The 14,683-nt window shown below is 44.6% G+C and overlaps 2 protein-coding genes across 2 annotated transcripts in view; both read right to left on the bottom strand.

Moving 5' to 3' along the window:
• The window catches only part of LRP2 (LDL receptor related protein 2), a 433,005-nt gene that overhangs the window by 268,591 nt on the left and 149,731 nt on the right, over positions 1 to 14,683 (bottom strand). Inside the window, exons 32-35 of the mRNA XM_068110809.2 lie at positions 14,500 to 14,666; positions 14,160 to 14,303; positions 3,746 to 3,855; positions 2,318 to 2,495 (exon numbers count right to left, since the gene is read on the bottom strand). Of these exons, the coding sequence (XP_067966910.2) occupies positions 2,318 to 2,495; positions 3,746 to 3,855; positions 14,160 to 14,303; positions 14,500 to 14,666 (599 nt within the window). The remainder of the gene's footprint in view (positions 1 to 2,317; positions 2,496 to 3,745; positions 3,856 to 14,159; positions 14,304 to 14,499; positions 14,667 to 14,683) is intronic.
• LOC137434656 (uncharacterized) lies at positions 5,118 to 8,611 on the bottom strand. Its single transcript, XM_068127809.2, has 5 exons — positions 8,072 to 8,611; positions 7,769 to 7,941; positions 7,173 to 7,636; positions 6,323 to 6,937; positions 5,118 to 6,184 (listed from the first exon to the last, which is right to left on the bottom strand). The coding sequence occupies exons 1-5, from the start codon at positions 8,563 to 8,565 to the stop codon at positions 5,336 to 5,338; spliced, it is 2,595 nt and encodes an 864-aa protein (XP_067983910.2). The 5' UTR covers positions 8,566 to 8,611; the 3' UTR covers positions 5,118 to 5,335.

The following is a 14,683-nucleotide window of genomic DNA, read 5'->3' as shown; positions in this document are numbered from 1 at the left end:
GCCAAACAGGAAATTAGAGCTGTCTCCCTCGACATATCACGTGCCTTCGACACGGTCTGGCACCCCGCTCTGCTCACCAAACTCTCCTCCTTTGGTATCCATGGAAATCTCCACGCATGGCTGGCGGACTTCCTCTCTAGTCGTCGTCAACGTGTGGCCCTGAATGGGTTTCTCTCATCTCCTCTTCCTGTTCAGGCTGGAGTTCCCCAAGGCAGTGTTCTGGGCCCTGTGCTTTTTCTGGTCTTCATCAATGATCTCTCTGACTCTCTCGAAAATCCTCTCTATCTCTTTGCTGATGACTCCACTCTCTGCCGCTCCATTCCTCTTCCCTCAGATCGGCAGTCTGCTGCCTCCTCACTCTCTGAAGACCTGGACAAAATCACAGACTGGTCAAACAAGTGGAACATGTCTTTCAATCCTGACAAATCTCACACTCTTACTATGTCTCTCCGAAAAGATCGACTGGACAACCCTCCCATCTACTTTCTCAACAATCCTCTCCAAGAAGTTCTGTCGCTCAAGATTTTGGGTCTCACTATCTGCCATGATCTTTCTTGGGAAAACCACATTTCCAAGCTGGCCTCCAAAGCCAGTCGCCGACTGGGCATCCTCCGTCGTGCGAAGTCCTTCCTCGGCACACCTGAGCTCCTCACCACATACAAGGCTTTCATCCGCAGCTCAATGGAATACTGTTCTCCCCTATGGGCCGGTGCTCCTGCCTCACACCTAGCTCGGCTTCACGCTGTTGAAACCAAAGCTTTCAGAATTATTGGAATCTCCCGTGATGAAGCTATCTCTGAGGGCCTTTCACTCACTCACCGCAGGCAGGTAGGTGGTCTTTCTGTCTTCTACCGACTCCTCTCCGGCCTTGCACCCCCAGCTCTCTCTCTGTGTTCTGTCCCCCAAATATTCCTACAGGTCGCACAAGATCTGCCAGCAACCCTCTGATGGTTAAACTGCCGAAATCTCGGCTCTCTGCTCACCTTCACTCTTTCATTCCTCTTTTCTCCCGCCTCTGGAACAAACTCCCTCACTCCCTTCAATCCCACTCCTCCCTCCAGGTCTTTAAAACAGCTGTTCACCACCATCTCTTATCTTCCCCTATCCAAAACCTTGATCTTTTCTACCCCCGCTAATTCACCCCAGATCCACCTTGTTTGAAATTCCAACTTCTTTCCTGGAAGTCCTGGCAGTGTCCATATGTTTTATACCTCTCCCACCGCCCCCTCCCCCCCCCCCCCCCAAAGCCCTCGCCCTCTCTCAGATCTCTCGATGTCTCCATGTCTCTCGGTCCCTGCTCTCAAATGTTGTGTTTGTGTCCTTCCCCCTCTCTCCCCATCTTGTCTACCGCTCCCTATGTTATATGTTTTATGTGTCGGTTTGTCTTTCTGTGTGATTAATGTTCGCTCTTTCACGAGCCTCGATCTTGTATACAAAAAAAAAAAAAAAAAAAAAAAAAAACGTTGGAATTTCAAAAAAAGTGTATCTGGGGTGAATTAGTGGGGGCAGAAAAGATCAAGGTTTTGGATGGGGGAAGATAAGAGATGGTGGTGAACAGCTGTTTTAAAGACCTGGAGGGAGGAGTGGGATTGAAGAGAGTGAGGGAGTTTGTTCCAGAGGCGGGAGAAAACGGGAATGAAAGAGTGAAAGGGAGCAGAGAGCCTAGATTTTGGCAGTTTAACCATAAGAGGGTTGCTGGCAGGTGTTGTGTGACCTGTAGGAATATTTGGGGGACAGAGCACCGAGAGAGCTGGGGGAGCAAAGCCGGAGAGCCAAAATGAGCCAAAATGCAATCATATTCTTTAGCCAAAAGGAAAACAAGTACAGATACATTCAAAGTACACTGCCCCCGCCCCCCATGCCAAATATTTGAGCCACCTTAACCGTTAAGGTGGGTCACCGCCCCCATGCTCCCCCAGGTCAAATTAATTGATCAATAAAACAAAAATATCCTTTACAGCCAAATCACTTGGTCAATGCCGTATCCAAATATCTGTTTTTGTCCAAATATATATTTTAAAAATACTCTTTTTGCCAAAGTACTTGCGCACTATTGTCCCCAAATTTCAGGTTCCAAGCTCAAAGGATGGCTGAGATATCGTCTGGACAAACAAGAAAGGAAACAAGAAAACAAACGAAGTGAAAATTGAATAGGTCCTCCCTTTTAGCGTGTGTCATCGCCGGGTCCCCTTCGGTGCCCGGTGATGATGTCATGCAGCCTGGAGATGGAATAGGAAAGGAGGAGTGTGCAACATTAGGTATTTATTGATTTCTATAACAGCCCCAATACAGCAGCATTTCCAGGAATAAATCTCACATGCCCTGTGCTGGTAACAGCCCAGTAAAGTTTCTGCTCCTGGATGTCAATCGTGATGAACTCCACGTGATCGAGATGATTGGTAAACAGGATCGTCAGGCCGGATCCATCCATGTATGCACTGCCAATCTTGGCTGGCACACCAGAGTCTGTCCCATCATCGGTCCAGTACAACTTTCTGCAATTGGAAAACAAGGGAACGATATTATTACAATCTGTACAAAATACTACTGGAAATACAGTTGCCTCTCATAATGGACATCATTTTGAAACATGAACAATGGAGGCCATCACTTTTATGAGTAGCGGGTTTCGACGACCCACCTTAGTCCTGTCGCGGTGACATTTGCTACTTTACATTTGTTAATCCTATCTTGTTTTCTCCTCCACAGAATCGTAGTCAAGTGAGTAACAACACATTATTGTCTCCGTTTGATTGAATCCTGGTCGGTGGGTGATCTCTGTATTTTGACTTTCATAACGGTTCTCATGATTTAACGTTCACCATTCCTTTGCGATGTGAATTGTTCTTTTCTCTGTTCTGGATTGTGATTGCGGCTTGGCAAACATCCAGTGTGACGAAATCGCCGTTCGCATCGTTTTCAGGTTGTCCGTCCGTCCGTCCGTCCGTCCTTCCTTCCGTCCGTCTGCGATAGATTTTTGTTACCGCAATAACTTGAGAACGGCTGAAGGGATCTTAGTCAAACTTGGTGCAGGTATGTATAACGAGGTAAAGATGAATTGATTCAATTTTGGGGTCAGGAGGTCAAAGGCCAGAGGTCAGAGGTTATGTTAGGTAAAAATGTGAAACTTGAGAACAGCTCAATGGATTTAAATCAAACTTGGTACAAGTATGTATAATAATATAATAATGTGGGTGGAGGCATATCGGTCGATGTCGTGACTTGGAAGCATGTCGTTCTATTTCTTTTGTTTTTGCAGTCATCGTTGTATTGAAGGAAGCAGTTACAAGACCTCGTCTCTGTGCCTGCACGTGACATTTCTTGGTAAAACAGTTGACACTCTCTAGTGAAATTAGGGCTATCGTTCGCTCCGAGGTACGTTTTAACAGAAACGAATGCAGGAATATCCTGCATATGTGAATAAACACACTGTGATTGATTGAATTCTCCCAGGAAAACTTGAAATGGGCACCAAATTGCTAACTGTGATAAAGAAATACTCCTCCCAACATCTCCTACCTGAATAGAAAAAGAAAGCAGAACAATATCAGCAAAGATCGATTACAAAATAGAAATAATCCCTTCTAAATGTCTTTACAAATAATTTGCGATTGTTTTGCTGACAGTATTGGAATAACATAGTTGATACTCATTCCTTGAACCTCATAACCACAATACACTGTGGACAACTCATCAAACATTTTCACCATGCAAAAGCAGTGAGATGAGACTCGGAGTAAAATACCCATGCTCTGGGTCCACAGCAATTCCAAAAGGGTATCCTGCTCCTGTGGGTTGTCCATTGTTGATGATGACAGACTTATGGTAATGCTGTTGCCCATCCAGCTTTATCACCTGAACAAAGCATACAACCACCACACTTGTGAGTGTAAATCCTGATCACAGAGACAACAAAAGTATGAAAATCTACAAACTCTTCAACAACTAGAACAGCACTCGGTAGAACAGCACTCAGCACCTCCACCAGGCTCAACAGTTTATGTTTTGTAGCCCACTGATAGGCCGGATCTGGATTGCTGGTGTGCTCGAGATCTACTACAATCAAGAGCTAAAGTTCATGACATTCTCAACCAATTCTACAACAATCAAGAGGACACCGGTATGGAAGTTTTCGCACGTGCCCGGTGAAATCCAAGCTGTCGTTTCCACCTCACTAAAGCTGGGTTTTCCGACTGGATTTATCATGTTTTTATTGTTGTGTCTTTGCCCAAGTCTTTTATATTTTATCCTGTACAATATAATTTCATGTAAATTCGTTTGTTGTACTGTGCCCTTCGTTTCATATTGTATTGTCAAGCCCTGAATGGCCTTTTTCAAGGCTTTCCTTGGATATAAAGTTTGCCATGCTTTAGCTCATTAGTCCTGAGTGTATTCCCGGATACTTGCTTCTATTTCTTCATCACTATCTTATCCTATTTTTATTTCCTCTCCTCATTTCAAAAAATTGGAACAAACAAATGCACAAGAAATATGTCGTGCATTGCACGATACGTGCGAAATCCCTAAAATAAGTTGTTGGCCTATTATGACCTCAAAAATAATTGGTGGTTGAATTCAGTGACAAGATATGCAAATCCTCTTAAGATTTCAAGTAAATCGGATGAAAATTGAGGATTTTAGAAATTTGGCCTATGTTGACCTTCTGGTCTATGTTGACCTATTGACCTTTTGACCGCAAAAACAATAGGCATCTTGCTTATGACCAACTCTACAATTTGGTGAAGTTCGTGAAGATCGGTTGAAAATTGTGACCTGTAGGCGACTGACATACAGACAAACAGACAGAATAACGCACAAGACCAACAACAAGTTTAGTCTAGTAGGAAGATTAGGTCCCCCTGCACCCCCTGGAGATATACTTCTAATCAGTGTTTCTAGATTGGAAAAAATGTGTAGAAAATGACTAGCTATGGCCCCAAGCTGAAAAAATGTCCCACATACCATTTTTATGCAAATTACTGCTGCCATTATCAAAAAAACGATTTTTGACATATCTCAGCCAATATTGCAGATAATTGAAAAAATAAGGTGTCTAGACTCATGTTTTGACGGGTGTAGATCATGATAGAACTATTCATAACAAGATCACCTGTGTCTATGGTTTGCTAGTATGCTAATTAGTGCTTTATTTACAAAATAATCACAGTTTTACGAAATAATAGACTCATATTAAGGTCCGTCTACACAGACGTTAACACAAAGTTTTATTTTTCTAAATATTACAACTGTCAAAATAGTCCTAGCACTCAATGTGACCACTCTTCTCTTGCTTGTTTTAGATAAACATCATTAGCATTAGTGATTCTACACTGAGTCAGTCATCATCATTTTCATCGAAATCGTCAGAGTCAAACTCTTCTTCTCCTTCCTCTTCCTCCTCCTCTTCGTGCTCTCCTGTGTTCAGAAGATCCACCAGTGAGGTTGGTAGGATGGGACCACTGGACCACATTGGTTTCAACAGTCCTTCATCAGTCCTTATCCATCCTTGCTCCTCATAAGGTTTTGGCTTTTCGATGATAGGTTGATCGGCTCTTTTGTACAATGCTACGCGGTGGTTCACACGCTGGATGTGCGGCTTCAGGGCAGACTGGCATGGAGGAAGGCGAGCCAGATCAACCTTGGACTTGGATGTGAGGGTCTTGTCCTCTCCCACCATTTTTCGTAGCAGCTTGGCACGGACAATGTCCACTGATGACTCGCGACTCTGGCCGTACATCACACAGGTGAATTTTTCTAACTGCCTCTCCACCTCAGGGTTGGCATCCCAGTTGTCACCCAGTTCACCGAATGCCCTGTGAAACCTGGGATTCTTCTCCAGCTTTTTCAAGGGCCCGACTTTTCCCTTCCCTTTGAAGGCACTGGTGCAGTCTTCTCCGCTGAACACATAGTACCCCAGGAGAGTGGCACAGTAGTCCTCTCCCAGGGATTCTGCCAGCTCAGAGACGTTGACAAGTTGGCGATGCTTCCCTGACCCTGTATCCAGGTACACCGTCAGCTTGATGTTGTGGGCATGGTGGAGCAGGATCAGGAGGATGTCTGTGTCCGGTGTTCTGACTACAGCGTTCTTGTATCCGATGGTAGCAGCATGATGGAGGTACAGAACCACCCTGGTATCAGTCTCTTCCTGGTTGCTGTAGATCGTGGGGAGTTCACGTACCTCGACCTGAAACACAAAAAGGCACCGCATTTCAATCACCAGTCACTGCCAGTTTCAGATCTAGACAAACATCACAGGTAATCACCTTTTTTTCAGGAAAAATTACAAATTGAATCGCCATTCACGAAGGGCTTTCAATTTTACCTTGCCATTCGTTGAGGCAAGTTGGTGGGCCTTCCCCTCCACGATCAGCACAGCCATCTCTGTTCTCTCCAGCCTGGTAGCTGCCTCTTGTCCACTCCACACTTTCAGAAGAAGCTGGCACATCTGCTTTTTGTTGTCGTCATTTGCAAGGAACATTTTGAAGTCATATGGCTTCCTGGTTGCTGGTCCAGCCAGAATGATCTTCTCTGAGCTGCCCCGCCTCAGCCTTTCCTGCGCTTTGATTGACTCAGGATGGTAACTGTCAGTGGAGAACAGAAAGTGCTGCTTGGCCACCATCTGATCAAGCACCTGCAAGCATATCTCACCACATGTTGGGGGAAGGTTGGCAAGGGTATGCAGCAGCGCCATTCCATCCTGGATGAACAGGGCATCCTTGGGGTATTGCAGATCTTGTGGTGTGGTGTCCTCTAAAAGGTAGTGCAGAATGGAGGCTTTGTTGGTTTTGCAGAAGAACCCATCTGGTGTCCCAAGGCTAGGAGGCACTGGCATCAGGCAGTACTTCATGAGTTCTCCCAGGTCTAATGGCTCATCTTGACTCTGAGACTTGACAAGGAGCAGGAATGCAAGGTTGCTTTGCTCCTGATACTGGATGACCTGGAATGATAAATGGTGATTGGTTGATATGTACTACAGGAAGGACTACAGGTGAAAATTATTCATGTGCTATAAATTGGCATATTTACAATCTTTACATTGTTCATTGATGTGCACTGTCTTTAATAAACAAATTTGGAGTTCAATCTTGTATCTCAATATAGCATGTACAGGACGCCATTTAAAAATACAACATAAAATACAAAAGCACTTGGGTATTGGATTACATCCTTACCTTGCCCTGTGAGGATGTTAGTGTGATCTTCTTGTTACTAGCCTCCATGGTCTTGAGTTTCTTTCTCTTGATTGGGTTGAAGAAGCTCTCAGGTTCTCCGCTTTCCAGGCGCCTGATGAAGTCAGCTTTCGCAGCTTTCCCCACAGCTTCTGCTTGTAACACATCCATCTCAACATCCATGGGGACGGGAGCACCAGAGGCCAGGCAGTAGAGTTTGTCCTTATCAATGATGGTGAACGGATTGGTGAAGTTCTTGATAGTAGTTAGGGTTCGCTGAACGGCCTCCTCGCCTTTTCTGATCTCTGCCTTCTCTAGTTCACGATGTCTCCCTGCTCTTGGGCAGTCTGGGTCATCGATGAGATCCACCATCTCAAGGGTCTTTTCATAGAACTGTGCCCGTGCTGTGGTTGTTCGGCACCATCTCTGGTATGCCCCAAACTGACTGTACAGGCCAGCAAAGCCACCTGAAAAGTGAACATATTTTAATTGCATAACCCAATCATTAAAAGGGAAATGTTTTGTAAGAGCAGTTTACATCATATAAAGCTGGTTTCTACAGTTTCAAATGTATAATGTACTGAAAGAAAATGATGTACCTGATGATTTAGCAAAGCGCATGAACGTTTCTTCCATTGTCTTGTCGACAGCACTGAGTGCCCCTGGTATCATCGAGCGAGCCACTGCGATTGCACCCATAGTAAGCAGGTCCTTGGCCCCTGGGTGCGTGCTTTCCAGATTTGTCAGGTGGACTTCCAGCCAAGTCAGATATCTGTAAAGTACAGAGAGGGAAATACTGTAGACATTTATTGGAATAGCTCCTCTCATAATACATGAACCCAAGTATCAATTAAAATCTACTCAGTGATGGTTATACATTTTACCATGTATGCTACACAAACCTGGAGTAGTTGTGTCCGTCAAAGGCGAAGAAGATATCTGCCATCTCTCCGTTACACTTGTGAAACAGCTGGAGGTTGTTGGTCTTCACAGAGTGGAGGAGCATGAAGACAAGATGGCAGTGGGTAATGAACGACATCCAGAAGGCAGCTGTCTTCCCCAGGTGGCCCTTGCGCACCTTTTCCTCAAAGGCATGGTACTTTTTGATGAGGAGTAGAGTTGAGGGGTCTTTGAGGGCTTCATCGAGGTGCTCTCGGTTGCAAGACTGGGTCATTCTGAGAAGCACAGCAGGGTCAGAGATCATGATGTTCTCCTCCTCAGTGAATCTCTCCATCAACAGCCTCTCCATTGCCTCACACACTGTTTTGAGGCAAAAGAGGGACTTTGCGTAGGCCTTTCCACTGAGAACACCTTTGAGAGATCCACTTGTTACTAGTTGTGCCTCAAAGAGAATCTCTGCATATCCAGAACCACGCATCTTGTGTCCAGTGAGCATCCCGATGTAGTTAATGGATGTGTGGAAGGGTCCAATCGTTACTACATGACTAGCAAATTCATTTGGCCAGCGCCAGATGATGGGAAGGGCTTTCATGCAGACACCCAGATCAAATGTATTCAGGACCCATCTCTGACCCACCTCAGCAGTTGCTGCCTCGGAACGCTTCAGTAGCTCACGAACAACTGCGTTGTCTGTGATCGGTTGGTGGATAGGCGTGCAGTAGTCGACTGTTGATTTGCTGGGTGGGGGAGAACCAGTTGCAGAGGTGAAACCCCCTAGCCCAGGCACAGGCTGCAGGCCACAGCTTCCGATGTATCTGATGAAGAGCCAGATGTAGTACTCTTGCATCGTAGTGGCATAGACTGTGTCATTCTCTGCTGGCGGTGTGAATGATGAGCCTTCAGGGAACTTCGGGCCAACGCGAGTAAAGTGCAAGGGTGGGAGAGTTTTTGGTGTGTCGACCTTCAGGCTACGCTGTTGTGACCTATTGATGGTAGGTAGCATTCGGTCCTTGCTGCTCTCGAACCCGGGCTTGACCTCCTGCACCATGATTCCTCCAGCACTGTTTACAATGTTGCTGCCGTGCACACTGGTAGTGGTTTTATTCAAGTTGTCCCACTCACAGTGGAATACAAGGTTGCCCTCTCCTGTCACAATTTGTGGTGTACGATAAGTTGAGACTTCATCCAGGACCTTGGCGAGAGCAGTTTCCAACTCCAAGGCGAAATCGTAGCTCTCAGAGTGTCCAAGCCTGTGTAGTATTGTGGTGAGCTGTTTGCTTCGGAACAGGTGCCTTACAGTCACACAGAGGAGAATGTGCTTTGGTAACTTCCATTTTCCATCTGACACTGCACGGCACAGATCTTGTCCAATGGAGAAGACCAGACGCTTCACCTTTTCTGTCTCGATGCCCTCCTTGCCAGTCATTAGCACGCTGAGAAAGCGGACAAGGTCTGGAGGTAGGATGTCTTCAGGATTGAGCTCCATGTCTTCAGCTGTTGGTGGCCATGGTTGGTCTTTACACTCTCTGAAAGCCTGTAGAATACCCTGGCGAAGTTGGAGGGCAACATTTTGGTTCTTGTTTGTGCTTCCGAGTGTGAATGCTCGTGCGAGAGCATTGGAAACTGTTATGTTTGAGCTGTGCACAAGCCAGAAAGAAATGACATCACATTTGTCATGATCAACCTTCGTGAAGTGGATATGCTCCTTGATTGGGTCATTCTGTAGGCGTTTCAGTAGTTTCTCTGACCGATAATTTGAGTTCTCATATCCATTCAGTTTCAGTTCCTCGACATAGAGCAAGCGCAAGGAAGAAAGCTGTAGAACTTTATTCTGCTGGATGACCTGGGTTTGAATGTGTTCCAGTACTGAGTTGAATGCCTTTTCATGGGCGGCTGACATGCAAGCCTGCTCCTTTGGTGCTTCGGCTCTGTGAATCGCACGCTCATAGTTGTAGAATGCTGTGCGGAAAGCTTTAAAACATGACGGATGGTGTTTGGCCTCACATGCAAAGAGGTCTTTGTTTTTCACCTTTCGATGGAGTCGATAGAGACCCATTTTCTCAGCCCGTGTTTCGATTTGCTCCCATGCATTTTCTTTGTTTTTAAAGGATGGGAAGGTTGTAGGCCTCTCAGTATTGCGATGAGCATCTTTGGTCTCAACTTTCTCACAAAATATACACTCTGGCGGGAAGATGGGTTCAGCAGAACCTCCTGGTTTACGAGGAGAGTGATGCCATGATGAGGTTGATGGCCCTGGTTCTGTATCATCTCCCAGACGATGAAAGTGGCGGACAAAGTGCTTATAACACTTGCTGTGATATCCTACTCTTTCTAGGTCATCAGGAAGAGTTGCCGGGATCTGATCACATACTGATTGCATACGACATGGGGAGTCATGCGGTTGGTTGAGACGTCTATCCCGGATCTTTTGAAGCAGTTGCAGTTTTTCTGAAGCAGATCCTTTAATTTTACGGAGGGGCGTGAAATCCCCATGATCAGACATGGATGGTACATGAAGGATGCATGTAGGAGGAGAGCTTTGGGCTGCAGGTTCTACACTCCGTTTTCTTTTGGGCATGCTTGCTGTCGATGTCTACCATCACTGTTAAATGACAAATAAGAAATCACGAATGATGTTAAAAGTGCCTGTGAAAGGAGGCTCTGAGTTTTCAGTGAGGTAACAGAGGTTCTGAGTCATGTTCTACACTAGGGTACTTTTTAGCTGACTAAACCATGTTTAGTGGCATCAAAAGTGCTAATAGCTAAAACATCTAAATTCTTCCACACTAACGTTAGCTATCTAGGCCAATGAAACATTGTGCTAAGTTACTGTAGCTAGCTCAGCTGTCGTGCCTCTTTCTGGTTCAATTCATATACAGAAGTCAACAGATATGTCTCATGTTTGGCATTAACAAAAGTTTAAGTTACACCGACATTAGGAACATACTGTACATAGATGAGGCTAGCTTTAACGTTAGCTAACATGGTGCTAGCTGGCTCAGCTGTTATTCTGCCTGTTTATGATTTCATGCAGAAACTGAAGTCAAGAGTGTGAGTAACATTATAGTTAGCATCTTACCTGGCTAGATTGGAGGATGAATACCAAGAACAACACACAGATGGAATGGAAGACTGAACTTTCAACTGAGGTATTCAATAACATCAACGTTACCAATTGATACGAGCGCGCGACATTACCAATTGATACGAGCGCGCGAGCGCGCATGTTACATGGATGGAAATGTAAAATGGCAGCTATAGCAGCACTAATTTGGATCTCTAGTCTGTCATTTCTGCACTGTGATTGGATAACATAAAAAAATATGTTTGGGAGTTAACAGCAGGAGTTGGTAGATTTTACGTGGGCTGGGTGAGAAACCTTTAAATAAGCAAGTGAAAATCTCTCGCAATACAAAGTCAATGGTGGGAAGAAAAGTTGAGTGGTACCAATGTTACTGCCAATGTCCCGCCCCTATGCAAGACTCAGGAGCATCTTGTTGACATTTAACCTTGAAAATACCTGGGTTTAGACCCCTTATGTACCATGTTAAGTTATCTGCAGTATTAACGTATCCTTATCATTTGTAAAACTGATTATTTTGTAATTACAGCATTAATATGCATACTAGTATACCATAGACACATGTAATCATGTTATGAATAGTTCTATCATGATCTATGCCCTTCAAAACATGGGTCTAGACACCTTCATTTTTCAATTATCTGCAATATTGGCTGAGATATGTCAAAAATCGTTTTTTTGATAATGGCAGCAGTAATTTGCATAAAAATGGTATGTGGGACATTTTTTCAGCTTGGGGCCATAGCTAGTCATTTTCTACACATTTTTTCCAATCTAGAAACACTGATTAGAAGTATATCACCAGGGGGTGCAGGGGGACCTAATCTTCCTACTAGACTAGTTGGTCTTGTGCGTTATTCTTGGAGTGGGCCTATCACTTATTCTGGGAGTATATTCGCGTCTGTAAAGTATCATGGACAAAACAGAATAACAACAAGATTTTCGCAAGTAACAAAAAAATACTTTATATTTTACTCCATAACAATTATAACTCTATTGAATTTAATTCTAGTACTGGTAACTACATTCCCTCCACCACCTCTTTTCTCTAAATCGAATCTACCAGTACATGGAATATAAATGTTACATCTTCGTTTAAAAAAAATTAAGAATGCATTTCACCCCTTGTATTTCACAAACGCTGCACATACTCTTCTTCTCCACCAAGAAAAAAATGCCTCTTCCTCTTCTTCAAGAGGATTATTTTTCTGAGCGGTTTGTCTGCATTGCACGTCGTCCACAACCCCCCCCCCCTCCCCCCCTCCCCCTCTCCAACCGTCCCTCTAACCTCCGCTCATACAGCGCAGTTTCTTCATGCATTTAACAACCGTTCTCATCTCCCATCCTATGAATTTTATTTCCATCTGTTAAAGTTGGGAATATGGAATCAGGAAAAGCATCCCCCACCCACCTCCTCAAAGCGTTCCATCCTTTCTGCATTTAAAAATACATAAAAGGGGGCAAAAACACCCCCTAAACTACAGATCTATCAGTTTACTTCCAATCATCAGTAAGGTCATGGAATCCACCAATGTAGTTGATATGAAATCATTCCTTTTCTCCAAGAACCTCATCTCAGATCTTCAATATGGATTCAGAACAGGACTCTCCATCTTGGACATGCTGCTTCTACTCTCCCAACAATATATGGAGGCCAATAGTCTATGGGCCTATCACTTCGCTATCACAGACCGGTCAATGCTCTCTCTCTCTATCTACTACTGCCTCCTCTCTGGTCTTGCACCTTCTGCTCTTTCCATGCTTAGTCCTTTCCCTTCTCTGAATAACCATTTTTGTTTGAAATTTTATCAGTCAAGATTAATGGACACAATGAGGAGCAAGTTCCAGAGACAGATGACTAACTGACACCAAGTTTTTGTGGCTGGAGAAAGACTCGTGAGTTCAGACCAAAGATAGGCCTGATGTTGAGCTCTGGCACATCTGAGGACAGCAGCACAATGGCTACAACCTTTTAACCAGAGGTTGCAGGTTGAGATCAGTGAGGATGGCTATGAGGGGTAAACGACATTGATAAGAACCACCTTTAGAGGCCATTTCCCCCGCAGAGCAGGGGTTGGCCTTTTTCAGGCACTGTGGTCCCCTTTTTGAAGAAATGTTTTATGGCCGGATGCCCTTCCTGCCACCTGATGTGCCTGTTAGTCGCCTCTTGTGACATGCATGGAATTACCAGTGAACTGGTACTCAATTTTCCAACCTCAGAAAGATGACAGGCTGAGTCAACCTCCCTGGCGTTAATTCATTGATCGACCGGGATTTGAACCCAGGATCCTAGGATCCCAAGCCGGCACCCTAACCACTAAGCCAACACCAGGCGTAAAAGACATTGATATGCTGTCTGCAAATCGTCCCACTAGACAAATAGTTGTACAAGGGATGTGGTGTTTGGTAGGATAGCTAGAGGCATGGCAGTATGACCTGATGAGGAGATGGAGAGGAATTTATTGAGAAAAGAACCCCAGGCACTGCCAATATCCAGATATAAAGACATAGTTGACCATTCAGAGGAAGAGATGGCAGACAGCAGGCGAGACTAATCTGCCAAAAGACTGACAGACATGGTGGCAAATTGGGGTTCCCTGAACTCCACCAGAGTGGCAGACACTTTCAAGAGTCCATGATCTGACGAGCACTGAGAAAGAGCAGGCAAGGTTGGAGGCAAAGTTGTACATGATCAAGTGGGAGCCATTAGCTGAGGAAGCCTCATTTGTCAGTAGGTAGATCGAATCAAAGTAAACAAAATCGGCTGAGAAAGCCTCATACACAGAACCATCACAGTTACAAGAGTGTTGGACTATACACATGCATATAATAATGTGATAATAGGGACACATCCTGAGATATTCCCGAGGGATTCAGGAAAAGGAGCTTCTACTATTAATATAAAGCGCACCACTACCACCAGCATGAACATTTGATCGGTCAAAGCAGTACAAGGAACTACACAAATATCTTCAAAAATATTGCCTGCCTGAAAGAGACAGTCATACCTCTATTGTCTTTTTTAAAGGATTTGTGAAATACAAGTTTCTGCTGATCCAGTCCACAGCCAGTCCTGTTGGAGAGCCAAGAATGGCGGATGGAGCAAACACGGTGTAGTTTGTTCCATCTCTCTTGACGCGATGAATTTCCCCCTGATGGACAACACAACTGGTTACCGTCTTTGTAACAGGCGAAAGACACACCCCCATATCTACCAGGGTGGAAAGAACGTTGATCATTAATGCAACAGCAATTAACAATAATCACAAGCATGCAAATTATGACCTTTACAATCCCTTATTTCACCCAACGTTGTAGTTCATATTATTTGTGCTCCTCAAGACTTACAGGATGCTCCACCCAATAAATGAATCCTTCTTCATCATCGAAATCGACATCATATCCATTGCGAACACCAGCGATTGGTACCATGGCATCATTTCTCATCTCACTTGAGTTGAGAGACATTCCGAATATGACAGTGTTACGAACCACGATCAGGAAGGGGGTTTCATCTGCACAGCAAAGGGTG

The sequence above is a fragment of the Myxine glutinosa genome, chromosome 3 (assembly GCF_964187855.1).
Source record: "Myxine glutinosa chromosome 3, kmMyxGlut1.1, whole genome shotgun sequence".
Classification (NCBI taxonomy): domain Eukaryota; kingdom Metazoa; phylum Chordata; class Myxini; order Myxiniformes; family Myxinidae; genus Myxine; species Myxine glutinosa.
Note: the sequence above shows the minus strand (reverse complement) of the source record. Positions and strands in the feature narration are given on the sequence as shown.

Excerpts from the sequence above, each read along its gene's own strand:
- LOC137434656 (XM_068127809.2), bottom strand. The coding sequence starts at position 8,565 with ATGCTCACTGGACACAAGATGCGTGGTTCTGGATATGCAGAGATTCTC. Across the intron at positions 7,637-7,768 it reads GCGCTTTGCTAAATCATCAG|GTGGCTTTGCTGGCCTGTAC; the intron begins GTACATCATTTT and ends TTCACTTTTCAG. Across the intron at positions 6,938-7,172 it reads TAACATCCTCACAGGGCAAG|GTCATCCAGTATCAGGAGCA; the intron begins GTAAGGATGTAA and ends TTATCATTCCAG.